Below are 25474 nucleotides of genomic sequence, written 5' to 3' on the forward strand. Positions count from 1 at the left end.
TCCCTTGTGGTTCAGATGGTAAAAAATCTGCCTGAAATGTGGAAAACCCAGGTTGGATCCCTGGCTTGGGAAGATCCCCCGGAGTAGGGAATGGCAATCCACTCTAGTATTCTTGCCTAGAGAATTCCCATGGACAGAGGAGCAGGGCGGGCTACAGTCCATGGGGTCACAAAGAGTCGGATACAACTGAGCAACTAACGCAAACACACACACACAGACTCCAAAAGCTCAGTCCTGTTACTCATAACAGTTTGTGGGCAACATACACACACACACACAAACTCTGAAAAGCTCAGTCCTGTTACTTGTAATAGCTTGTGGGCAACATATACACACACATACACACACACAAAGCTCAGTCCTGTTACTTGTAATGGCTCTCTGATGGGCATCCCTAGAGCAGAGGAGCAGGCTTGGCACCCTGGGATGCCCACACCTGAGCCAAATGTAAACCTCCCCGCTGATACACCCTGACCTGATTCCCCTGACTTGCCGCACCCCAAACCCTGAGATGAGTCACTTGGACGACAGCCCCGCCGCGGGTGAGCTCACATTGTGAACGTTGGGCGTGCTGAGGCTTCGCCGCAGGTGCCGAGCTTTGGTGGAAAGTGCTTCTTTGACCGTCACCGCCTGCAAATTTGAAAATGACATTGATTTTTCTTCCTCCGATGACAAAAGGAATATATGTTTATTGTGAAAGATTTCAAAAGTATAGAAATAAATGTCATTTCAAGCCTATACTACCAGCCCTCCCCACCCTGTATTTACAAAACTGGAATCTTATTGTTTTCACTAACATTTTTTTTTGCTTAATTTATGAAAAATATTTTTCATAAATAAAACCAGGAAGACTGATGAACTGAAGGTATTTTACGCTGTAGCTTTACAAACAGGTGGGTAGAGAAAGCACGGATGAAATACCACCAACTATATATGTTACTTGTGAAGCTACAATCAACTTTCATGCAGCTTGTGTTTCACTGTGCCACAGTTTGGGTGGGACTTCCACTAAAGGAAGATTTTTCTGAGAGATGCCAATCTTGGTCCTCTTTTTGCTCAAAGCACACTTTTTATAACTTCTACTGCCTCTATCGAGTGACCCCTCCTCTGGAGTTTCATGACCTAGTGGATTATTTTCACCTGGCAATATCTTGCCACAGAGGTTAACCTTGGTCCAAACACTAGGGAGAGAGAGAGAATGTGGTTAAGGATGTGGACTTCAGAGTCAAGCGTTCTGGGTTTGTACCAATTCTTAGCTGGGTGCCCTTGGGCAGGGTGGCTCACTGCTGTCAGCCTCAATTTTCTCATTTACAAATGGAAATGATGACAGTATTTACCTTGCAGGGTTGCTTACTTATTTTTTAAAAAATTTTATGGTAAAGTCACATAATATAAAACATACTATTTTACCCATATTTAACTGTACATTTCAGTGGCACAAAGTACATTCCCATTGTTGCGCAACTCCCACCATCATCCATCTTGAAGATGAAATGATGGGGCTTCCCTAGGAGGGGGTCAGTAAAATGCACTCATCTGAATTCGTGTCACTCTTTTGTCAAAGAAACTATTTTGTGTAATGAGATGGCTACTCAAGTCTTCCTTCTCTCGTGGGTTGAGAGAGGTGTGTTGGTAAATAAGTTCATCTTTATCCATTTGGGGTGAAGGCTGGTGATCTCTCAGATGGTACAGAATCTTCCTGCAATGCAGGAGACCGGGGTTTGATCCCTGGGTTGGGAAGGTCCCCTGGAGGAGGGCATGGCAACCCACTCCAGTATTCTTGTCTGGAGAATCCCACGGACAGAGGAGCCTGGTGGGCTATAGTCCATGGGGTTGCAAAGAGTTGGACACGGCTGAACGGCTACCACTGTCGGTTTTCACTTGCTGGTGATCTCACCCTCTGGTCCAGCCCCTGCAGTTACTTGCCTGCCGGAGTCGTTCCAGGCTCAGAATGTTCTCCACCTGCAGCACGCCCCGCGTGTACTTCTCGATGTACGTCTCTCCATCCGACGTGCCTTCATTCTCACTCCTCGCGGCCATGAGAGCCAGCGTCTCCCGGTCCTCAATCTCCTCTGTTGCCTAAGGAGACAAGCAGGCACCTACATTACTTGCAAGGATTGTAAATATTTGTAAATATTGTTACAAAAATATTTACAAATACAAATAATTACAAAAATAATATAAAAAATTACAAATACTTGTAAATATTGTTACGTGAACAATATTTCTCTCAAAATTGTGGTGAGAAAATGGTTTAAAAGTTTTGAGACCTAACTCGTTCTCCAATACTCAGATTCTGACATTTCAAAAAAGTAATACGTGCTTTTACCTTTGGTATGTTGGACACTATTTCATAGGTTACACCACAGGAATAAAATATATTCTTCAGTGATATTCTCCTCTTCAAACTCTGGGTGAAACTCTGGTAGAAAAGGAAAGCTGAATTAAGCGATGTGGAAAACATAAGCTATTTAGTATTATATAAATTATAAAAAAAAAATCAATGACTATATTTTTGATACACACACACTACAAAGTAAAACAGAAAAACACTGAATGGAAAAATCTTTGTCCTCAATCCTGAAGGATGGTAACATCCAGCTATTAAGTCTGGGGATTAGATGACAAAATTTGCAGTCAAACCAGGACTTTCTGTGGTTGCTTCTCTTTACTGTGTGCATGTTTAGCTGCTCAGTTGTATCCGACTCTCTGCGACCCAGTGGACTTTAGCCCACCAGGCTCCTCTGTCCATGCAATTCTCTAGGCAAGAATACTGGAGTGGGTTGCCATTTCCTACTCCAGGGGATCTTCCCCACCCAGGGATGGACCCCAGGTCTTCTGTGTCTCCTGCACTGGCAGACCAATTCTTTACCACTGAGCCACCTGGGAAGCCCACGTTATACATTAACACACTATACATCATCATGATATATAATTAATATTGCCTATCAAAAGTTTTACCACTGTTTAAAAAAAAAAACCTGAAAGTGATTTTTAAGCTGTACATTTTCTTCAAGAAAAGAGATTCTTTGCTTTTACTCCAGGGGAAAAAGCACATTTGGAAAAGTTTCTCTCTTAGGAGAAATCTGGGATTCACTGCTTCTCTTTCCCATCCCATCTGCTATCTTTCTTCTTGATGCTGTCAGGGTTTAATCAGTCCATCCTGGCAGCATCAGAAGTCAGCTCAGAGCATCCGTTCTGCTGACAGTGCTTCTGAGATGCGATCTGGGGAGGCGTTAGCAGACGGACTTATATGCAGCCTGCCTTTGTCCTGCTTTTGTCATTAACCTGCTTGAGCCAGGTACTTAACCTTTTTCAAACAGAGAAATGTCATAACTTCACTGCCTCCTAGGGTTATGGGTCTCAAACTGGTCAAGGTGGAAGAGTTCTTTGCTGGATGACATTGAGTTCTGCTATCCTCAGACCCTGTCATCTTAGATAAATGAGAATCAGATTATAACCTGGTAGCGACTTGCACAGCCACTGAATTAACACCCCCAAACACCACTCTGTGATAGCAAGGAGCAAGAAACTTGGCGCTCATACAAAGGTGGCGCTGGCGGTAAAGTGAAGGGAGAGTCGCTCAGTCATGTCTGATTCTTTGTGACCCCATGGTCTATACATTCCATGGAATTCTCCAGCTCAGAATACTGGAGTGGGTAGCCTTGCCCTTCTCCAGGGGATCTTCCCAACCCAGGGATGGAACCCAAGTCTCCCACATTGCAGGCGGACTCTTTACCAGCTGAGCCAGCAGGGAAGCCCAAGAATACTGGAGTGGGTACCTTACCCGTTCTCCAGCAGATCTTCCCAACGCAGGAATCAAACCAGGGCCTCCGGCACTGCAGGCAGACTCTTTACCAGCTAAGCTACCAGAGAGCTGTCAGTAAAGAATCTGCCTGCAATGCAGGAGACATAAGAGATGCCGCTCCATCCCTGGGTCGGGAAGATCCCCTGGAAGAGGAAATGGCAACCCCCTCCAGTAATTCCTGATTGGAAAATCCCATGGGCAGAGGAGCCTGGAGGGCTACAGTCCATGGGCTCGCAAAGAGTCAGACATGATTGAGTGACTAAACAACACCATGCAACGGCAGAATCAGGCCCTGTTACTACCTGTTTGTTGTAAATGTTGGCTGCAATCCGTTTTCGCAAGACCAGCTCCATAGCCGCTGGGTGGCTGAGCTGGACCGTGGTCTTCACTATCAGGTAGATCCTCTCATTCTGTGGGGTGACCCTGTTCAAGTGAACGGAATCATGCACTGAGGAGTCCCAGGAGGCTGTGGCTGAAACCTAGGGACCCAGGAAGGAGGGGGACATGGAGATAATACAGCTTAGCTGTAGCAGTTATACATCATGAGCTAGAAAACCACATGCAACTCTATTGAATCACACATGCTTCCCTTTGCCTTTTGGATAACACATCTATTCTACCTTTTAAAGTTCCCAGTCCACTTCTCCAAAAGCCCAGACCATAGCAGCTTAATGGGCAGACAGACCCACAGGCATGGGCATTAATCTGAAGCCCTTTAAGAGACTCTTAAAGGCCCATTACCTCCTCGTCACTGTGCTTTATGATGGGCAGGTAGAAAAACTGGCTGCCGTGCTCCTTGGGGAGGATAGAGTTCACTCCTGATGCATGGGGGCCCACGAGCTGCTCATTGGCACTGAGGTCATCCGCTGATGAAGTCCAGGGTTCAGATACAAAAGTGGGGGAAACATCAGATTTCTTTTAAGCAAGCACCCCAAAATTTTAAATATGCTTTTTACAGATGAGGTTTATAGGTAATGCTATTTATTTATCTTTTTCATCCCTTATTCTGCAGTTAAAACAGTGATTCCAGTGCCCACAACAGCTTCTATCCTTTACAAAAACAACTCTGGGAGCCAAAAAGGTGTCTTTGTGACTCTCCTATAAAATGGACTAAATATATTCCATATATAGTCCTAGGAACAAACATTTTCACCATGGAAACATACCTTACAATTGTGCGACTTTCTGATGTCAATTCCTCTTATAACCTAGTGTTAAGTTTATGGTCCTACTTATGTAATTTACACTAGAGATTTGTTGGAGAAGGAAATGGCACCCCACTCTAGTACTCTTTCCTGGAAAATCCCATGGACGGAGGAGCCTGGTAGGCTGCAGTCCATGGGGTCGCTAAGAGTTGGACACGACTGAGCAACTTCACTTTCACTTTTCACTTTCAGGCATTGGAGAAGGAAACGGCAACCCACTCCAGTGTTCTTGCCTGAAGAATCCCAGGGACGGGGGAGCCTGGTGGGCTGCTGTCTATGGGGTCGCACAGAGTCGGATATGACTGAAGTGACAGCAGCAGCAGAGATTTGTTTGGTTACATTACCAACTTAGAAACAAAGTTCTGTGCGTTTGGGAGAACTCTGATGACCATCCTCTCCAATGCCTTACCCAATGTAGGATTCACTCTTTACAGATCTCTGGATACAGTTATTCAGCCTTTACTTGTATAATGGGGAACCTCCAATAATGGGGAACTCATTGCTTCCTGAAGTAACAGTCTACTTCTAGGCTTTTAAAAAAATTGCCTGTATGAAGAGACAAAGCCAACCTCCCATGTGTTCATCGGTTACTGGTCTTCCCTCCAGAAGAGAGGTTCTTAGGCTGTGCTTTGGGAATCCCAAGGGCGCTGCAGAAGGGCCTGCCTATCCCTAAACTCAGCAGCTCTACTCTTATATTCCACATGTGGGGTTCCATTTACGAGTTCATATTGAAAATAGATTTTGCTGCTAAAACACATGGAAAACACTTGTCCTAAGTTCACCCAGGTTCAATCTAGATGCTGTGATAACAGACAACCCTTCATGTAGCGTTACAAGTCATTATGGTCTAGAAACACCACCCCTGGTGGTGGGGAGCAAAGGGCACCAGTCAGAAATGCAGATTCCTGAGCGCCGGCAACAGAGAAGTATTCAAAACTGTACGGGTGATGACTTTCTCATGTAACTTCCATGTCTGTTACTGTTTCTGAGCAATAACTGAACTACAGTTTTTGTATGCAGCTCTCAATCTCTCGAGTGCTTTTTTTTGAAGAATAAATTTCTACATCTGTCTTTTAGTGATTCTATATGTCATGGTTTTATACATTTGGTTGTTACCTCGATAAGGTATGTGAGGGATCAGACAAGTCATTTAAGGGCTAAAATGCTGTGTGTTTGATTAGATTGCAAACCTCATTCAGGGTGACAAGCCTTGGAACAACAGGTTTCTACTTACCATTCAAATCAAGGAAGAGAACTGGTATGTGGGTTTCCATTCCAGGTGGTGGGATCCTAAATTTAATAACAATATTTCATCATAACAAAATACGTGTTTTGCCTTTTGTCAAATAACTAAACATCACAGAGGCAGGGAAGCAGAAGAGAACCATTGTGGAGATAGATACAGCTCTTACAAATGAAACATTCTCACAATTCTTATCATCCTTATTTAACACAAATCATGGGATTTGTGTGATTTCTATAAAGAACTACCAGTTATATGAATTACATGTAATTAATTGAAACAAAGATTATTTGAAGTCTTTCTGAGAATAATTCTAGTGATGGGAAGAAGAGAAGTGACTATTTTAGAGGTGGTACAGAAAGCTGGATTGATTTGCCTAGCTTCTTTTGAGCATCAGGACTGACTGAAAATCAACTGACTAATGGATCATTGTTGATGTAGTACTTAAGTGTTGACTCTATGCTAGTGACCAAACTAAATAGGCATGAAGACAAATAAGAAGACATTTCTGCCCTTTTCAAGTATGCTCTAGAAGCACCCTTCTTTTAACTCAAGATATGAGAATTTCTTGACCACAGCTGTGAAATTACAAGGCCCTTGCTCCTTCGAAGAAAAGCTAAGACAAACCTAGACAGTGTATCAAAAAGCAGAGACACTACTTTGTTGACAAAGGTCCATCTAATCAAAGCTATGGTTGTTCCAGTAATCATGTACGGATATGAGAGCTGGACCATAAAGAAGGCTGAGTGCCGAAGAATTGATGCTTTTGAACTGTGGTGTTGGAGAAGACTCTTGAAAGTCCCTCGGACTGCAAGGAGATCCAACCAGTCTATCCTAAAGGAAATCAGTCCTGACTATTCATTGGAAGGACTGATGCTTAAGCTGACGCTCCAATACTTTGGCCACCTAATGTGAAGAACTGACTTATTGGAAAATATCCTGCTGCTGGGAAAGACTGAAGGAGGAAGAGAAGGGGATGACAGAGGCTGAGATGATTGGATAGCATCACCGACTGAACGGACATGAGTTTGAGCAAGCTCCGGGAGATGGTGAAGGACAGGGAAGCCTGGTGTGCTGCAGTCCATAGGGTCGCAAAGAGTTGGACACAACTGAGCAAGTGAATAACAACAATGAGAATTTCTGGAGATCAGGAAGTTGTGTCTGAGGTGCTCCTTCTGGGGAACCGAGGAGCGTGGTATCTGATTCCTGGCCAGTGATAAGTGATCTCTGGCTTCCTGAGAGAGGACAGTGGTTGCAGACGGCAAGGACAAGAGGGACAGGAGCACTGGGGCTGGGCGGCCCTTCCCTGGGCAGCTTGGAGTACTTAACATTTTCTGTGACAGTCTCAGCAGGTCACTCGCCTGACCCGCCCCAGGCCACCACAGAAAGAGAGGGGGACTCACCAGTCGGCAGGCGCCCCGGGGATCCCGCTGCCCGGCGCAGGCACCAGCACAGCGTTCCTCTCCTCCGTCAGCCCCACCCACTGCTCCACGAGTCGGGCTTCCCGCTCCACGTCATCCTCCGTCTTCTCTGCGGGCAAAACGGGGGCATGAGCACCGAGGGGGAGGAGGGACAATTTCTAAATTTAAATTGGTTTGTACCGGGTGGTATCCACGTGTGGCTTAACCATCCGGGATGTCCCCCTCAAAAAGGATCTGAGGCTCTGAAGTTTAAGCCTGCGCAGCTCTTGGAGGCTACAACACCGGCCTAGCAGAGCCTCAGCCAGGAAGAGTGGAAAGAACAGTGGAACAGGAATGAGAAGACTCGGGTCTTTTTAAGAGCTCTGTCATTTGGGAAAGTTATTCCACAGGTGGGTCTTCATTTCCTACTTTGTCCAACAGGGATCCTACAAGTCATGTCGAGTTCATGCACCTGTCAGAAGGATCCAGTGGAATAATAGACAGGGCACTGCTTTATGAAACCACACATCATTTTACAGAGGATTAAACACGGTCTCCTGCACTCTGCAAAATGAACTTATTCTCCTTCATACTTGTAATGCAAGGGATTTTATTTGATCTATTTTGCAATCCTCTTAGCCTAATTTAACTCTGGAGTGAGTTTGTTTTTTTAAAGATATGTTGAAGTTCTAACTCCCAGCACTTTATCATTTTTTGAAAAAATTAATGTATTTATTTATATTTGGCTGTGATGCGCCTGCATTGCTGTGCTCAGGCGCTCTCTAGTTTCCGAGAGCAGCGGCTACTCTAGCTGCTGTGCCCAGGCTTCTCATGCAGTGGCTTCTCTTGGTGTGGAGCACGGGCTCTAGGGAGCTCGGCTTTCAGCACTTGCGGCTCCCGGGCTCTAGGGCGCAGACTCAGTAGCTGTGGTGCTCAGGCTTCGCTGCTCCGTGGTATGCGGGATTTTCCTGGACCAGGGACTGAACTGGCGTGCCCTGCATTGGTAAGCAGACTCTAAACCAAGGGACCACCAGGGAAATCCAAAGTGGGCTTTCATTAGCAGGCTGAGCACATACAGAAACTGACACCAAGATGTTTTGCTGAGAGAGGATTTTCGCTGACTTCTATGTGAAGTGGACTCACATTCAGAACATGTACTTTGGTAGAGAATCAACCTCATTGAGTGAAGCACACAGTCTGGATGAGAAACTGGCATTTTAAAAGTATATTTCTGCTCTAGAATCCAAATGGCTATTGGCCGTTGGAAGCAAATGGAATCCTCGAAGTTGGGTAGTGGTGAGCAGAGCCGCAGGCTGACTTCTGGCCACCCTCAACAAGCTGAGCACTTGGTTACCGACCAGTGGTAGCCGGGGCCCACCTGCCACGAGTCGTGGGTTCAGAAGGGACCCTTTCACTGCAGTTCCAGGATCTGAGCCTGGAATACCTCATATGGACATGTTGATATTGATGGCATTTGCATTCATCAAAATGAAAACTGAATTTAACATTTAATGTCATAGTCCACTCAAGTAATGAAACTTACTACTTTCAAATTTAAGGCCTCTTTATTTTATTTTTTTTTTTTTTAAGGCCTCTTTAAACCAACCTTGCACAACAATTCACTAATATCTACAATTGTGACAGGGTCAAAAATCTGAGATACTATTGTGTAGCTAAGGGAGGAAAACAGCCTACCCCCACTGTCCAGTGAAAAGGCAACTCCCAGCCAAGAGTAACATCTCATGTACCTTTTTTGTTGCTGACTTTTTTAATCTGTTCGTCTAGGTATTCTCGCCGTTTAATGAGGGCATCCGACCACCTCTCTCTCACGCAGTTTAAGTCTTCTTCCTGGCATCAGGAAGGGAAAACATTTTCCTGTAAAGTGCACAGATAACTCCTTCTTTTTTTTAACAAAAGGTGTTTCAATTGATTAGGAAACTTTTCATTAGGAAAGGCCATTAAACGTTGCTGTGTGATTAATATGCAAGAAAGCACAGAAGCCTTAGGAACCCTGCATGCTGATTGAGGATCCTGATTTTCAGAAAATTAGAGCCCCTGGACTTCCAAAAGGATAATTATACTTAAAAGCAAGAGAAGCTCCAACTACACCAGCTGTTATACAATATGTGCGTCTATGTATTTAAGTTGTAGCTGTTCGTTTGAAGAGGTTTGTGATTCTAAGAGGAAGGGCACCAGAAACAGACCCTCAATTTCAAAACAGCAAATGGAGAATCACATTTTCACCATTCATAGCTCAATGGCTTGGGTAACGTGTATTTTCTGAAAGGCAGAGAAGAGATCAGCAGAGAACCTCTCGCACTTGCTGCAAAGATCTTACCTCTAACTGCTACCATGAGGCTAACCAAAAATGCCCCATGCAAAAAGCCAACATGCAGTCAGCCATGCTGAGAAATCCCGGAAGCGGATGCTGGACCTGACTGTGAACCACGGGGCAGGAAGTGCACAGCCAGCCACAGGACGTTAGTTAATGGCATTGCTGAGATTCAAGGGGATACTGGTATTTACCCTAAGATTTGTTTTCACTTGTTCGTTTTCTTTCTCAGTAAAACTACGAGGCAGGAAAGACACCTACCAACCCTATTCAGAAGGCTTTGACTGCCTAATTCCAGTCTAACCCATAAGATGGTCCATTAAGAACAGACACCTGAGGACTTCTGAGGTGTCCCCTATGACGGACCCACCCTTTACTTGGAGGAAGGCACACCAGAAAACATGCTCGTGACATTTATGTAGAGAATCAGCACAGAGACTGGGAAGTGACCCAGAAAGCCTCATCTTGGTTTGTCACCTTGACATTGCTGTAATCCCACATTCCACTGACTGCAGGCTGGTCAGCACCAAGTACAATTTCACCTGTGCACTTTTTCCTCTAGATTTCCAGAAAGATTTAAGGCCGAGAGTTAAATTCTCCAGGTTATGAATAATTAAGGTTGGCTTTACAGAAAGAAGAAAACTGGGTAAACAAAACCATGTGCTTAAAATGTCTCCAGTTTTCCTATCCGGCAAAAATCTTTAAAAATCAAATGGCGTGTTAGAACAACATGACTCACTTGGATGTAAGGTGCTAACTGCAGGTTCACATAGGAAACACAGGTCTATTTAAAGATTATGGATGGATAACTACAGTTCTTAAGATCAGTTTAATACAGTGATAGTGGTATTGTTTAGAAAGGCTTTACAAGCTAGCAGTTCGAGATGGCATGGCAAAATTGAAGTATCTGCATACACATATTGAACTGATGGGGAAATCTGTAGAAACAGGATTGTGTCCCTGATTATGCTGAAAGCAAATCAAAAGCGAGTGAAAACGGCATATTCTTGCTCTACGGTCCTTCCTCCTCCCTGCCCTCGGCTTTGCGGATGCTGGCAATTAGCAGCAGCTGTGCCCCATGCCACAGGATTGACAGCAGCAGTAATACCTGATAACTATCCATATCATCACCATCCTCATCATCTCTCTGGTAGGAAAAAAATAAACACAAAGGACATGCATTTTGGTTCTCAAACAGCACACAAGGAAAACAGATCTTTAAGCTTAACACACGCATTACAAAGGACAGCACACACAAACAGCATTGGCATAATAAACATTGAACGGAATCTCAAAAACGGGATTTAATTCACTTGCCTATAGTTAACTTAGCGAATTTAAGATTTTACTTTTTTTCTTTCATCAGGAAAGCAGTCATTTAAAAATAGGAACTGTCTTAGATTCTCTTAGCTGGGGACAGCAACGAACCCCACTGGGTCAAGACTTACCCCACTGTTGTGCAAAGTTGCTGTTAGTTTTTGGGTGAGCTGTCAATTGAGATTTAGAGTGGGCAAAGTTAGAAAGGACTCTGGGGAGTTTCTTGCTCAGGCTCTTGGTTTTAGCCATGAGGCAGGAGAGGGAAATGGCAACCCACTCCAGTACTTTTGCCTAGAGACTCCCATGGACGGAGGAGCTTGGTGGGCTATAGTCCACGGGTCGCAAAGAGTTGGACACGACTGAGTGATTTCACTTTCACTTTCAGCTGCGGCCTGAAGGATGAAATGATTGAACCCAAGGCTCACACGGATAGTGGCAGGGTCAGGACTGAGGCCAGGTCTGTGCCCTTGACCTGGCACCACACCTCAGTTACTGTGACATGATCCCAGGGGAAAAACCACTGAGAAGCTAAGGCTCCACGTACAGTCAGTGTTCTGTATCCACAAGTCCCCCATCTGGAGATTCAACCAACCACAGAAGCTTCCTCATACAGAGGGAGGAGTGTACTGGGCCATTTTATGTGAAAGACTTGAGCATTCTCGGATTCTAGTAACCAAAGCGGGGTTCTGGAATCAATGCCCCTGGATACCAAGGGAAGACTGCAGAGATTCTATATACTAAACCACTAGAGTAAGAGTTTATGACTACGTGGGGCTAGCCTGGTGGCTCAGACGGTATAAAGAATCTGCCTGCGATGCAGGAGACCCAGGTTGGATCCCAGGTGGGGAAGATCCCCTGGAGAAGGAAATGGCAACCCACTCCAGTATTCTTGTCTGGAGAATTCCATGGGGTCGCAAAGAGTCAGACAGGAGTGAGCAACTATCACTCACTCGTGGTAAGAGCACAGCCCATGATTTTGGATACGCGGCTCTATCATCCACCACTGCAGGACAGACCAGTATTCATGTACCAGTCAGGTGAGAAAAACTAAAACTGCCCTAAACCCAAGACGACACTTTACAATAACTACATAAAATATGCATTTTGGCAAAAACATTTGCCAAACAAAATGATTGTGTTGAAAATAAAAGGGTTTTCGTTGAGACAGTTTTCCTTAGAAACAAGGAGGGAAAGGGAATTCGCTGGTGGTTCAGTGGTTGGGACTCTTGGGCTCTCACTGCTGAGGGCCTGGGTTTGCTCCTGGGTCAGGGAACTAACATCCCAGAAGCTACAAGGCCAAAAAACAGAGAAAGAAACAAAAATAAAGAAATCCCCATTTGTAGAGAATATCCATCTCTATGGAGGGCAGGATCTGCTTAAAATGAAACATCCTTCTTTCATTTTTCTGTGGTTATTAGAGGGTTAATGTTAAAAAGGAAGTGGGGTGGCCTGGTCACATAAAAGACTATTTGTTCCAAGCACTTTAAAAAATATATAATCACACTGTTTTCATATTGAAGTATACTTCAAAATATACTGCTTTTCAAAAGTGCTTTAAAAAATACTGTCAAAATTATTCTCTGTGTACTTTAAAACAAACTTCAGGTTTAGTTTGGTAACCATCATTTTCATTTGGATAACTCTAACTTATTAAATGCAAGCCCAATACTGAAATAACTTTCCTCGAATTAATTCCCCATACTAATGAATAAAGTACAAACAGCCCTAATTTATCATTATTTCTTAGACCAAGGAGATACTTCTATTCACTGAAAGCCAGCTTGAGCTTTCATGATGGAGAACTATTCTGAAATCAGCTTTTTCTGGATTGGCTCCAGCTATCACATCAAAATAATTCTAATGTCCTATTCCACCAACAAAAACGGTACTGGACATGACCTGCAGGATGGTGCAAAGAAAAACAAAAGCTCTAAAACAGTCACTGCTTAAATTTGCATGGCAGGTACTATATTCTTTGAGGTTTTAACTCAAGAGGTATAGCTGCTTTAAAAAGTGCAAATAATCAACACTTTTATAAGTGTTCCTTTGGGCTTCCCTTGTGGCTCAGCTGGTAAAGGGATCACCGACCAGGGACCAAAACCCGTGTCCCCTGCTTTGTAAGGCAGATTCTTAACCAGTCAACCACCAGGGAAGTCCTAGAACTCAAAGTTTAAATGACTCGGTTAAATCAAACAAAACTAGGTATCCTCACTCCAAGTCTGAGCTCTTTCTACCAGGCCCTGTAGCTGCCCTCAAAGTTAATGGCCAAGCGAGGGACAGCCTATTAATAACATCTACTCCACACACAAGGAAAAGTCTGGTGGAGAAGCCTCCCCAGAAACAATAGACTCCAGCCTCATAGCTCCATTTACACTCTTCCCAGGCTTTGAGTCTGAGGCAGTTTTGGCCTGGGGTGAGTCTCACAAAGTTGTGCCTTCCTTTTGGCCCAACAGTCCAATTCAATGTCCTTTGTAGCTTTCGGGAAAGTCTTTGCTGCCATGAAGCCAAAAGGAAACTGCGTTGGAAGATGACTCATTCTCAGGATAGTCTGGGCTTCTGCCCAGACTCTACAGAGAAACGTTTTTCCCCCTCATAACACAGAGCATGTTGCCTTCCCCTGTGCCAGTGAGAGAACCAGGGTTCAATGATCCGATTCTTCCAAGTCTCTAAATTGCTGCTGTTTAGTTGCTAAGTCGTGTCTGACTTTGCGACCCCCATGGACTGCAGCCTGCCAGGCTCCTCTGTCCATGGAATTCTCTAGGCAAGAATACTGGAGTGGATTGTCATTTCCTTCTCCAGGGGAATCTTCCCCAACCAGGGATGGAACCGGGGTCTTCTGCACTGGGAGGTGGATTCTTTACCACTGAGCCATCGGGGAAGCTTGTCTCTAATTATAATTGATAGCAAGCCAGGGACTCAGTGAAGGACGTGAGTTCTTTCAGGCCCCTGGGGACAAGTCCCTGATCTCAAAGTTTATTGTGATTGGCAAATGTGATGAACTCTTAGATGGTTCCACCTTTTAATTAAAAAAAAAAAATTAAAACAGAAGATTTAGCAAAAGGAGATTTAATGAACATAAACGATCATGAGGACAACTTTCAATTTTTAAAAAAAAAAAGGAAAGCTTTCAGAGAGCTGGTTAATTATGGCAGCGTCTGGGGGCAATTTTATATTAATAAAAGTGGAATCAGGCCAAAGCCAGCAATGTCACATATCCAACATAATTTGGGCCTGATGTAAAATAAAACCTGCCTAAAGTAAACGAGCACAATAGTGTCAATGTGTGTTTATAAATAAAATTATTACTACGCAGCACTAAGCCAATATGGTATTTTAAACCTAGTAAAAGGCAACGGATGGATATATGAATGGGTGGGGGTGGGGCAGATACATGGTTAAGGCAAAGAGCTTAGTTATATTCCTAAAGAGGACTGCCTTAGTTCTGTATTAACCAATCTTTGTTGAACTCTATTTCAAACCTGTTGGTCTCACCTGGTAACTGTCCAACCCTCTCTGGAGCTTGGTTGACCGGGCAGTGATGCAGCCGATGGAGATGGACAAGATGGCTTCGACCATGAGTGGCAGTGTCCCGGAATGCTGGACAGGCTTCACTGTGACTTGGACTCTCCGGGAATGACCCTGCAGAGGCGGGGGTGCGATGCGGAAATGGGTGCCAGGAATGGGAACCGGGAGGGACAGGCGAAGAGGATAAAGGAAAGGGGGGAAGAATGAGGGAACAGAGAGGCAAAGAACTAGAGAGCTCCAGAAACTGTCTGTGATGGTGGGACAGGGAGAAAGCATGAAGCAAGCTGAGGCAAACCGGGTACCTGTCTGAGCTGAAAGACGCCGCCCGTGTTGACGTCCTTGGCCTGGTGAAGCTCCACGGCGGCGTACTCCCCCAGCTCATTCAGCTCCAGGATGGAGATCCACATCTCTATTCTGCGAGTAACTTCGTTCCACCTGCAGAAACACGTCCCAGCAAACAACCAAGTCATTATTCTTTTAACATTTATTTATTCTTATTTATTTGACTTTGCTGGGTCTTAGTTGCAGCATATATGTGTGTTCAATCTTGTCCAACTCTTTGCAACCCTATGGATTGTACTGCCTGCCAGGCTCCTCTCTCCATGGCATGATCCTGGCAAGAATACTGGAGTGGGTTGCCATTTCCTCTTCCAGGGGATCTTCCTGACCCAGGGATCGAACCTGCATCGGCAGGTGAGTTGCAGCACCTGGGCTCAGTAGTTTCACAGAGTCTCTATTTGTGGCTCATGGGTTTAGTTGCCTCTCAACATGTAGGAGTCTTACTTCCCCGACTATGGATTAAATCCACGTCCTCTGCACTGGAGGATGGATTCTTAACCACTGGAGCCTCAGGAAAGTCACATCCATGACATTATTAACCAAACACATTATTAGCAATAGGAAGAAGCCCCTAGTCACAGAGCATCTATTATGTGTAAGGCACTGCGCTATGTGTATCACAGATTATTTTCCTATTTAGCTCTCAAAACAACCTCTTATGGTGTAGGTTCTTTTTATTCATTGAGGTGTGACACAGTGAACTGTCTAGCTCTCAGGTGTAGAGCTGGATGAGTCTTGACAAATGCACGCATCTGTGCCCCTTGTCTGCCCATGACCACAGCAGGTTTGCTCAGGCCTCTTCCCACTCAATTCCCATACCATTCGCAGTAGCCGTATAACCTCAGATTAGTTTTATCTGTTCAAGAACTTCATATAAATGGAATCATGCAGTAGTGTGCTCTTCTAGCTCTGGCTTCTCTGATTCAGTACAATGTTTGTGAGATTCGTCCAAATGGGTAAGAGTGGGGCAGAGTCCTTTTCCTTTTTTTTGTTGAATAATATTCTATTGTGTGTCTACTAACACAGTTCATCATTCTCACACTGAAGGACATCTGGGTTGTTTACAGTTCGGGGGACATTATGAATAGAACTGCCATAAACATTTATGTACCAGGCTGCTTATGGACTTACATTTTCATTTTTCTTGGGTAAATACCTAGAAGGAAGATTTCTGGGTCATGGGAGAGGCGAAGAATCAACTTTAAAAGATGATACCCTCCTGTTTTCTTCTATAAGCTATACAGTTTTATCTTTTACATTTAAAGTCATGATCCATCTCCAATTAGGTTTTGTGGAATCAGGTGAATTAAGATCAAGGTTGTTTTTTCCCAAGTAGATACCCAGATGTTTCAGTCTCGTTGAAAAGATGTTCCTTTCCCCACTGAATTTTTCCAAAACCTGGTAGTTCCTTTCATCATTCCCATTTCACAAAGCAGGAAATAGGCTCACAGAGTCCTAATTCTCAACCACTGTCCAAGTGCAAGCCTTGACCCTGCGTCTGAAGCCCTCAGCCAAGCACACACCTGTCATGCAGCGTTCTCGTCTTAGCATGCAGGGAATCGACTTCCCAGATGGAGCTGCCATTCCCGGTACACCGGTGGCCCCACACTTCGATGGCCAGTGCTCCATCTGAAATGAACTCCAGGAATTCTTCTGTTACGTTGACCACGTAGTCCTGGGATAAGTGGGGGAAACAGAACAGGACAGGAATTATGCAGAAAGGAATCTGTGAAATTCACTTTACACAGATTCACTGTACACAGATTCACTGTACACAGATTCACTTTAGAGTATGTTAGCTTGATCCCAACCTTAAACCCCATCGCTGCTGCTGCTGGACAGAAAACGGCAAAGAAACCAGCATATTAGATGGGAAGGAATACCCTGAGATAACTGAACTGAGTTCCTTTCTTTAATACAAGAGGACACTGAGGAAAGTAGCCACCCATGTCACACGGCTTGCTGTTGCAGAGCTGAACCTGTCCTCCCTTCCTTGTGGTTCGGTCTCTTTTCCCCAGACTACCCCTACTTTCAACTGGAACAGACCAATTAGCACAGCGAAAAAAAGAGGAATTTATGATTATTCCTTGCTATGGCTTAGGAGACTAAAAACAGAATTAAATTTTATATGGTTATCTTCACCAATCTGCACTCTTGCTTTTAAATGCTCCCACTCCAACTTTTCAAAAAAGGTTTCTCTCTTTATTTATATCAGTGCTCAGGCTTCTCACTGTGGTGGCTTTTCTTGCTGTAGAGCACAGGCTCTAGAGTGCATGAGCTTCTGCAGCTGTGGCTCCCACAGTCTGGAGCACAGGCTCGGTAGTTCTGGTGCGCTGGCTTAGCTGCTCCTCGGCATGTGGGATCTTCCCGGGTCAGGGATTGAACCCGTGGCTCCTGCACTGGCAGGTGGGTGCGTTACCACTGAGCCACCAGGGAGGCCCCTCCTACTCCAACTTTTCGCCAAGAGATGAGTGAAGAAATAGACACTGAATGGACAGAGCAGTAAAGCAAATCACCCAAAACAAAGCAGCAGGCAAGGAACCACTTTCATTTCCTTCCCATTAGCAGGAAAGGGAAGGAAATAGAAGGGCTGTGTTGTGCTGAATTGGTTTAACATTATACTACCTAACTTCTTATTTGGAGATCAGTTCAGTTCAGTCACTCAGTCATGTCTGACTCTTCACGACCCAATGGATTGCAGCATGCCAGGCTTCCCTGTCCACCAACTCCCAGAGCTGGCTCAAACTCATGTCCATTAAGTTGGTGATGCCATCCAACCATCTCATCCTCTGTTGTCCCCTTCTCCTCCTGCCTTCAATCTTTCCCAGCATCAAGGTCTTTTCTAATGAGTCAGATCTTCCCATCAGGTGGCCAAAGTATTGGAGCTTCAGCTTCTCCATCAGTCCTCCCAACGAATATTCAGGGTTGATTTCCTTCAGGATGGACTGGTTTGATCTCCCTGCAGTCCAAGGGACTCTCAAGAGTCTTCTCCAACGCCACAGTTCAAAAGTATCAATTTTTCAGCGCTCAGCTTTATGGTCCAACTCTCACATCCATATATGACTACTGGAAAAACCATAGCTTTACTAGATGGGCCTTTGTCAGCAAAGTAATGTCTCTGCTTTTTAATATGCTGTCAAGGTTGGTCATAGCTTTTCTTCCAAGGAGCAAATGTGTTTTAATTTCAAGGCTGCAGTCACCATCTGCAGTGATTTTGGAGCCCAAGAAAATAGTCTCTCACTGTTTCCATTGTTTCCCCATCTATTTGCCATAAAGTGATGGGACTGGATGCCATGATCTTAGTTTTCTGAATATTGAGTTTTAAGCCATCCTTTCACTCTCCTCTTTCACTTTCATCAGGAGGAGTTCCTCTTCACTTTCTGCCATAAGGGTGGTGTCATTTGCATATCTGAGATTATTGTATCTCTCCCGGCAATCTTGATTTCAGCTTGTGCTTCATCCAGCCTAGCATTTCACATGATGTACTCTGCATATAAGTTAAATGACAATATACAGCCTTGACATACTCCTGCCCCAATATACAGCCTTGTATATTGGTATATTGTATATTGGTGACAATATAAAGCCTTGACGTACTCCTTTCCCAATTTTGAACCAGTCTATTGTTTCATGTCCGGTTCTGACTGTTACTTCTTGACCTGCATACAGATTTCTCAGGAGGCAGGTCAGGTGGTCTGGTATTCCCGTCTCTTGAAGAATTTTCCACAATTTGTTGTGATCCACACAGTCAAAGGCTTTAACGTAGTCAATGAAGGAGACGTTTTTCTGGAATTCTCTTGCTTTTTCTATGATCCAGCGTATGTTGGCAATTTGATCTCTGGTTCCTCTGCCTTTTCTAAATCCAGCTTGAACATCTGGAAGTTCTTGGTTCATGTACTGCTGAAGCCTAGCTTGGAGAATTTTGAGCATTACTTTGCTAGAATGTGAGATGAGTGCAAATGTGTGGTAGTTTGAACATTCTTTGGCATTGCCTTTCTTTGGGATTGGAATATTTGAAGATAGAGTCAGAATTTTAAAAGGAAAATAAATTTACAGACCAATTAGCACAAACTACACATTTTAGGGTGAAAAAAAAACTCCAGGTCACATAGTGAGTCCAAGGCCTCTGATGCTAGTATTTATTAAGCCAGTTGTTAACTAGGATGTATCTTAAATCCAGGTTTCGCCCTTCTAAAGGAGCAACTTTTTGGCTATAGAGAAATATGAGGAATATTTAAAAGAATATACAGAAAACAACAACCGCAAAAGATTAATAAAGAATTGACAAATGGACTTAGTAAACACAGCTTTAAAAAAGTGGGCTACTTGTCTTCATAATAACAATGACTTGATAACTGATGAATTTATTTGCAAGGCAGCAATGGAAAAACAGACATAGAGAACAGACTTATGGACATGGGGAGAGGGGAGAAGAGGGTGAGACATATGGGTAGAGTAACATGGAAACTTACATTACCATATGTAAAATAGACAGAGAGAGGGAATTTGCTGTAGGTTTCAGGGAACTCAAACAGGGGCTCTGTATCAACCTAGAGGGGTGGGATTGGGAGGGAGATGGGAGGGAAGTTCAAGAGGGAGGGGACATATACACACCTATGGCTGATTCATGTTGAGGTTTGACAGAAAACAACAAAATTATGTAAAGCAATTATCCTTCAATTAAATGCATATATTTAAAAAGCCAAAAAAAAAAATGACTTAATAGACTTTACATATGTTAAATTTTACAAGTGGTGTTTTCTAGGTTGAACCAGAAAAAAAAAGGGCACAATTTTGAAAAAAAAGTAATCTCAAGAATCTATTACAAATTCTCCATGGAATATAATTGTAATATATAGTGGAACTGTATGTAAAAAATAAAGTACACTTGGAGGTTAAAAAGCCTAATAAACATATTATGTTTCATAATGGGGGAAACCTCTAAGTTACAAGTCGACTTCTGAACTGAGCCCTGGCCGGCAGCCTCCCAAGTAGTTCATTTTGCAGTGGCATTTGTACCTCACAGTGAGAGAAGGTCACGGTGTACTGGGCATCCTTGGACTGTGGGGAAGGCACCTCAGGGTCCACGACAGGGGCGGCCACCATGGATTCACACTGGTCCCAGAACGTGTATTGACAGAAGACAAAATTCGAGAGGTTTAAGGGCAGCCCAGTTGCTTCTTTAATTTTTACCTGAAGAAAGAAGAAGAAGAAAAAAAAAATGCAAATATAACTCTCATAAAGAAAACAAACTATGCATGCTTTTCATAGGGATGAAATAAATCAGTCATCCATTTGACATCTGAAGTACTCTTGCCTGTGAGATTCCATGGACAGAGGAGCCTGGTGGGCCATAGTCCATGGGGTGGAAAAGAGTCGGACATGACTGAGTACACAGGCATAGAAGAGCATTTGTAATGAAGTCTGTACCACAGATTTGTAACTACAGTATATGAGCATGGCAACAAATGCACACATCACTCTCAAACTTTTCTAATGACTGAGTTGCAGATACAGCTGCAACCTTTACTAGAGTAGCATGATTCACTAAACAACAGACGCTCCTTGCAGCTCACATACATAGAAACTTTTGAAACTTCACACAACTGTCATCATAAAGTGTGCTATACTTCTGGAAAAAGTAGTATCCATCAACACGTTTGCTGTCAGAAATGTTTAATGCAGGGGCTTCCCTCATAGCTCAGTTGGGAAAGAATCCGCCTGCAATGTGGGATACCTGGGTTCGATTCCTGGGTTGGGAAGATCCCCTGGAGAAGGCAAAGGCTACCCATTCCAGTATTCTGGCCTAGAGAATTCCATGGGCTGTATAGTTCATGGGTCGCAAAGAGTCGGACACGACTGAGCGAATTTCACTCACTCACTCACTCATGTTATATGCAAAATGCCCAAGATTTTCCATCAAATTGTTTTGAATGGGAAAGGTCACTGATCCTAGCCTCTGCGGCCCTGCCCTCTCACCCGGCATGTCAGTTTCTTGACTCGGTGAATGATTTCCCCAGTGCTGTCTACGACTTCAAGACTCCCGCTTTCACTGGAGTTCTCCGAGGAGTCGTCCTCCACCATGCGCTCCGGGACGGCGCCTGTAACTCGCATCACTTCCACGTGGAGACGCCCTGCAACCTGGGTCAAGGAACCAGAGCACCGTGGGGTTAAAAGGCAGCCTGTGGACAAAACCAACCTGAGATGGAAAGCATGCAACCATAACCCCGAGTGAGCAGCTCCACTGTGACTACCAGGCCACCTCCAGCAACAGGAAACTTCCAGAGCTAGTCCACTCCATCACCTGCTCTGCAACCACCAGGCTTTACTTGGAGCGAAATCTGCCTCCCGGAATCATCTTCATTCTTACCCTTCTTATAGGACAGTTCACGAACAGCACAAAGGCAGCTAACACTTGCTACTTGGAGTCATTTATTTCCCTTATTCATATATTCATTCACATACTCATCTGATCAAACACCTGGCATCGTGGGGAACACCAAGAACACGTCTTTATAGATACGGGCTCTGCTGTCTGGATGCTCACAGTCAAACAAGGAGACAGAGAATTAAAAATCCAGGAACAACAGTATAGACTAACTGCTCTAACAGAGATATGTGCGGGTTGTCACAAGATGAATTTATCCACTCGACAAATATTTACGGAGAAGTGACTGGATGCCAGGGAAGGACTAAGCACTGTGTTTACAAGAGCAAACCAAACAGTCAGACCACTGGGCTCATACAGCCTCTATCCTCTTGGGAGCAGAGAATGTGAACAGGCCTCACATGGTGGCTGGAAGCAGGGGGAGGGGTGAGACCTACTCCAGGAGGGAGGACAAATACAAAGCCACTAAGTTATAAGGAAACAGTTCCTTTAGGATGGTTTTTCTAAAAAAAAAAAGGCGGGTGGGTGGGGCTTGAAGTCTCCAGAATATCTTAGCGGTTTCTCTGGATCGTTGAGAGTTTAGCAGGGTCTCTCCTGTAACTTGTGGCACAGAACTGAAACTGATGGGAGGAATGACCCCGACCTTCGCAGACCTGGAGTGCGGTAATCAGCCAGGTTTATCTTGGATACCACACTTTAAGGCTGTAATGACAAGTTGTGAAGGGGACACACACGCAGGGGGTGCTGCTGTCATCTTAAACAGTGAGGCTCATTCTCAAAGACAGCTCAGATCACCTTCTGCAGAGCAACCGGCCCTGGCACCCAGGACCTGTGAGATATTAGTCGATGGTATTTGACAAGTGAGACAAATGTGGAGGAAGGAGTATGAGAAAGGGAAGAAAGGAAATATGAGAAATCAGTTAGAAGACGGTACTTCTTAAGCTTTTTACTCCTAATGTTTTTTGAGAACCTAATGCATTTTTAGTAAAATTTTAGGGGTATCAATGGAACATGCAAAGCCCACCATGGACCCTAGCTTAAGTAACCCTGACTAGGGACTGAGCTACTAGGTCTCTTTGCCATTGGAGTTGTGCCCACTTTTAACATGGGAAAAAGCAACTTAGCTCACTAGTCTCCCACACCATAGTGTTCACAGGGGGGTTACACATGTGGGAATATGAGACATGTATTTACACATCACAGCTGGGAACCTAGGGTTTATTTTCTGGGTTCACTTCAGGCAGAGTGGAGCCCTATCCTCAGCCTGCTCTAAGAACCACGAACCATATGTAAACTACATTATTAGTGGGAATTTGCTGTATGATGCAGAGAGCTCAAACTGGTGCTCTGTGACAACTGAGAGGGGTGGGAAGGGGTGGGAGGAAGGTTCAAGAGGGAGGGGACATATCTATACCTACGGCTGATTCATGTCGATGTATGGCATAAACCAACACAACTTTGTACAATTATCCTCCAATTAAAAATAAATTTTAAAAGTAAAATAAAAATGTAACTTAAAAAAAAAAGAAGCATGAAAAACAACTTAGTATTTCCAAGTTTGCATGTTATTAAAGAGCAAATTACTTTTAAATTTAGTAGCATCATGAAATATTGATGCTACTAAATTTAAAATGAAGACATTCATTACTGAACTGGGTAATAAAAAAAAATGTTTGAACTTGAACATTTTCTGAAATGTTTCAGGCTGACAAAAGGCCAATATAATGAAATAACTGAAATATGAGAGGTTTTTTTTTTTTTTTTAAGAGGTGGTAACAATGGAATGGTTCAGCTTGTTTGCTTTGAATATTTCAGATTTCAAAATAATCCCCTCAAATTATATCTTATAAGGGCTTCCCTTGTGGCTCAGATGGTAAAGAATCTGCCTGCAATGTGGGAGACCTGGGTTCAATCCCTGGGTTGGGAAGATCCCCTGGAGAAGGGAACAGCTACCCACTCCAGTATTCTAGCCTGGAGAATTCCATGGACAGAGGAGCCTGGCAGGCTATACAGGCCATGGGGTTGCAAAGAGCTGGACATGACTGAGCGACTTTCACTTTCACTTTTATATCTTATAAGGACCACTTAGGGGTCAGGAAGGAGCTAAAAGGTATTACGGAGGTAAGAGATTAAAAGCGAAATCAATGTGGGGCACAGAGCCGAATCTGGTTTCCAGAAGATTTCTAACTTGATTAAAACAAAGAAAACCCTTGTGAACCACAAACAAAAAACATGTTCTAATAATCTTCTAAAGCCATGAATTAATGTTGATAGTTCCTATTGATATTAATAGGGAAAAAAGAACATGATCCTGAGGCTTCACCCTAGTTTCTGGATCTAAACCAAGAACATAACTTAAATCGAGTTAAAACAACAAAAACCACACTTGGGCCATGGTCATTTTTCTCCCAGCCTGGCTTGTCCTTACCTCCCCCTGTTGGCTGATGATAGGAACTGCATACTGAAGCTTCACATCACAGAAGAGACACTCCAGGAACACGTTCGCGACGCCAATCAGGTTGTGATTCTCTTGGGCTTCATAGAAAGGGTCACCTCGTTTCCCGCAGAGTCGCTTTGCCTGAGTGGCAGGACAGGTTGGGGGATTGGGGGGAGGGGGTGAGTAGGGAAAGAAAACATCAACCTAATACTATTTAAAACCAGCTATTTTAAAATGTTTCAAAAAGAAAGCACTTATCCACATTGATTAAAAGTAAAATCAGAATCATGTCATACAAATAAAACAAAACTAGCACACGGGAGGGGCTTGTTAGGGTGATAACTGATGAAAAGGCGTGGAAAGCCTTTCTATCAGTTATAGCCCCACCTACCACACACCCCACCCCAACCCTCCCCCTCTTCCCTGACACACCCTACCTGCATGGTTCTACTCCCTGAGCTTTGGTTCATTTCCTTCGTTGAGTCCTTTTTTCCATTACTAACGTCCGAACAATGGACCATGCTCTCTAAAATTATTCTTAGCGTGCACCCAGCCATGCATACCGCTAGGAGAGCAGGAGCGTATGCTAATGAACACAAAACCCATGCTGGCCCATCTAAGCTGATTTTTAACACCACCGACAAAACAGCACAAATTCACTTTTCCCACTTCATTTCACTTGAAATGTACCAAAGATGCAGACGGTGCTAGGTGTTCTCTTCACGTAGTTCCTATCTGTGTGAGGATCACATATTTTATGACCCATCCACCTGACTTTCACTTTACATTTCTAATATAAATGTCCCCAGCATCACTACAGATACTCAGTGATGCACATGTGTGTGTTCTGACGATTGTGTGTTAGTCACTCAGTCGTGTCCGACTCTTTGTGACCCCATGGACTGTAGCCCACTAGGTTCCTCCATCTGTGAAATTCTCCAGACAAGAACAGTGGAGTGGGTTGTCATTTCCTTCTCCAGTTCTAATGGTTAAGTCACTCATATTCTGTCCTTTTAATGCAACCAAACTCCTTGACATTTTATCCCTTTTACCTCAGGAATCTTTTCCTTCCATTCTTGATAAAGGTCTCTCATATCAATTAATTTATTCTCCAGCTTCTCAATGGTCCACACTTGGGTGCTCTTTCCTTTCCTCCTCACCTGAATAGCTGGCTCACTCACTATCGCTCCTCTCTGTAGGATATAGGAAAACAAAGACAAAAAAACCAAACACAGCAAATCTTGTTATAAGGTTTTTGGACTGCTGAAGCAATATGCATTATCACCAAGTAGAAAGTTTGAAAAAGACACATAATGTATACAAAGAAAGATGAAATCCACCATATACAGAATATTCTAGTTTATTTTCAATCTTCTTTGTAGGGCCGTGCATGCACGTTTTATTTTTAATCACACTCAGAACCAAGCAAAAATACAAATTTCCCATCCCAATTCTTTCTCCACAGTGAACCTTTTTGTGT

The 25474-nt window shown here is 43.8% G+C and overlaps 1 protein-coding gene across 1 annotated transcript in view; it reads right to left on the reverse strand.

Annotated features, from left to right (window-relative positions):
* Positions 1-25474, reverse strand: part of KIF13A (kinesin family member 13A) — a 196567-nt gene that overhangs the window by 16618 nt on the left and 154475 nt on the right. The window contains exons 20-35 of the mRNA XM_052647866.1: positions 25047-25187; positions 23986-24135; positions 21149-21310; positions 20189-20362; positions 16693-16844; positions 15133-15265; positions 14798-14944; positions 11097-11135; positions 9405-9504; positions 7660-7786; positions 6248-6303; positions 4550-4674; positions 4111-4287; positions 2330-2422; positions 1927-2079; positions 553-630 (exon numbers count right to left, since the gene is read on the reverse strand). Coding sequence (XP_052503826.1) covers positions 553-630; positions 1927-2079; positions 2330-2422; positions 4111-4287; positions 4550-4674; positions 6248-6303; positions 7660-7786; positions 9405-9504; positions 11097-11135; positions 14798-14944; positions 15133-15265; positions 16693-16844; positions 20189-20362; positions 21149-21310; positions 23986-24135; positions 25047-25187 — 2007 coding nt within the window. The remainder of the gene's footprint in view (positions 1-552; positions 631-1926; positions 2080-2329; positions 2423-4110; positions 4288-4549; positions 4675-6247; positions 6304-7659; positions 7787-9404; positions 9505-11096; positions 11136-14797; positions 14945-15132; positions 15266-16692; positions 16845-20188; positions 20363-21148; positions 21311-23985; positions 24136-25046; positions 25188-25474) is intronic.

The sequence above is a fragment of the Budorcas taxicolor genome, chromosome 11 (assembly GCF_023091745.1).
Source record: "Budorcas taxicolor isolate Tak-1 chromosome 11, Takin1.1, whole genome shotgun sequence".
Classification (NCBI taxonomy): Eukaryota; Metazoa; Chordata; class Mammalia; order Artiodactyla; family Bovidae; genus Budorcas; species Budorcas taxicolor.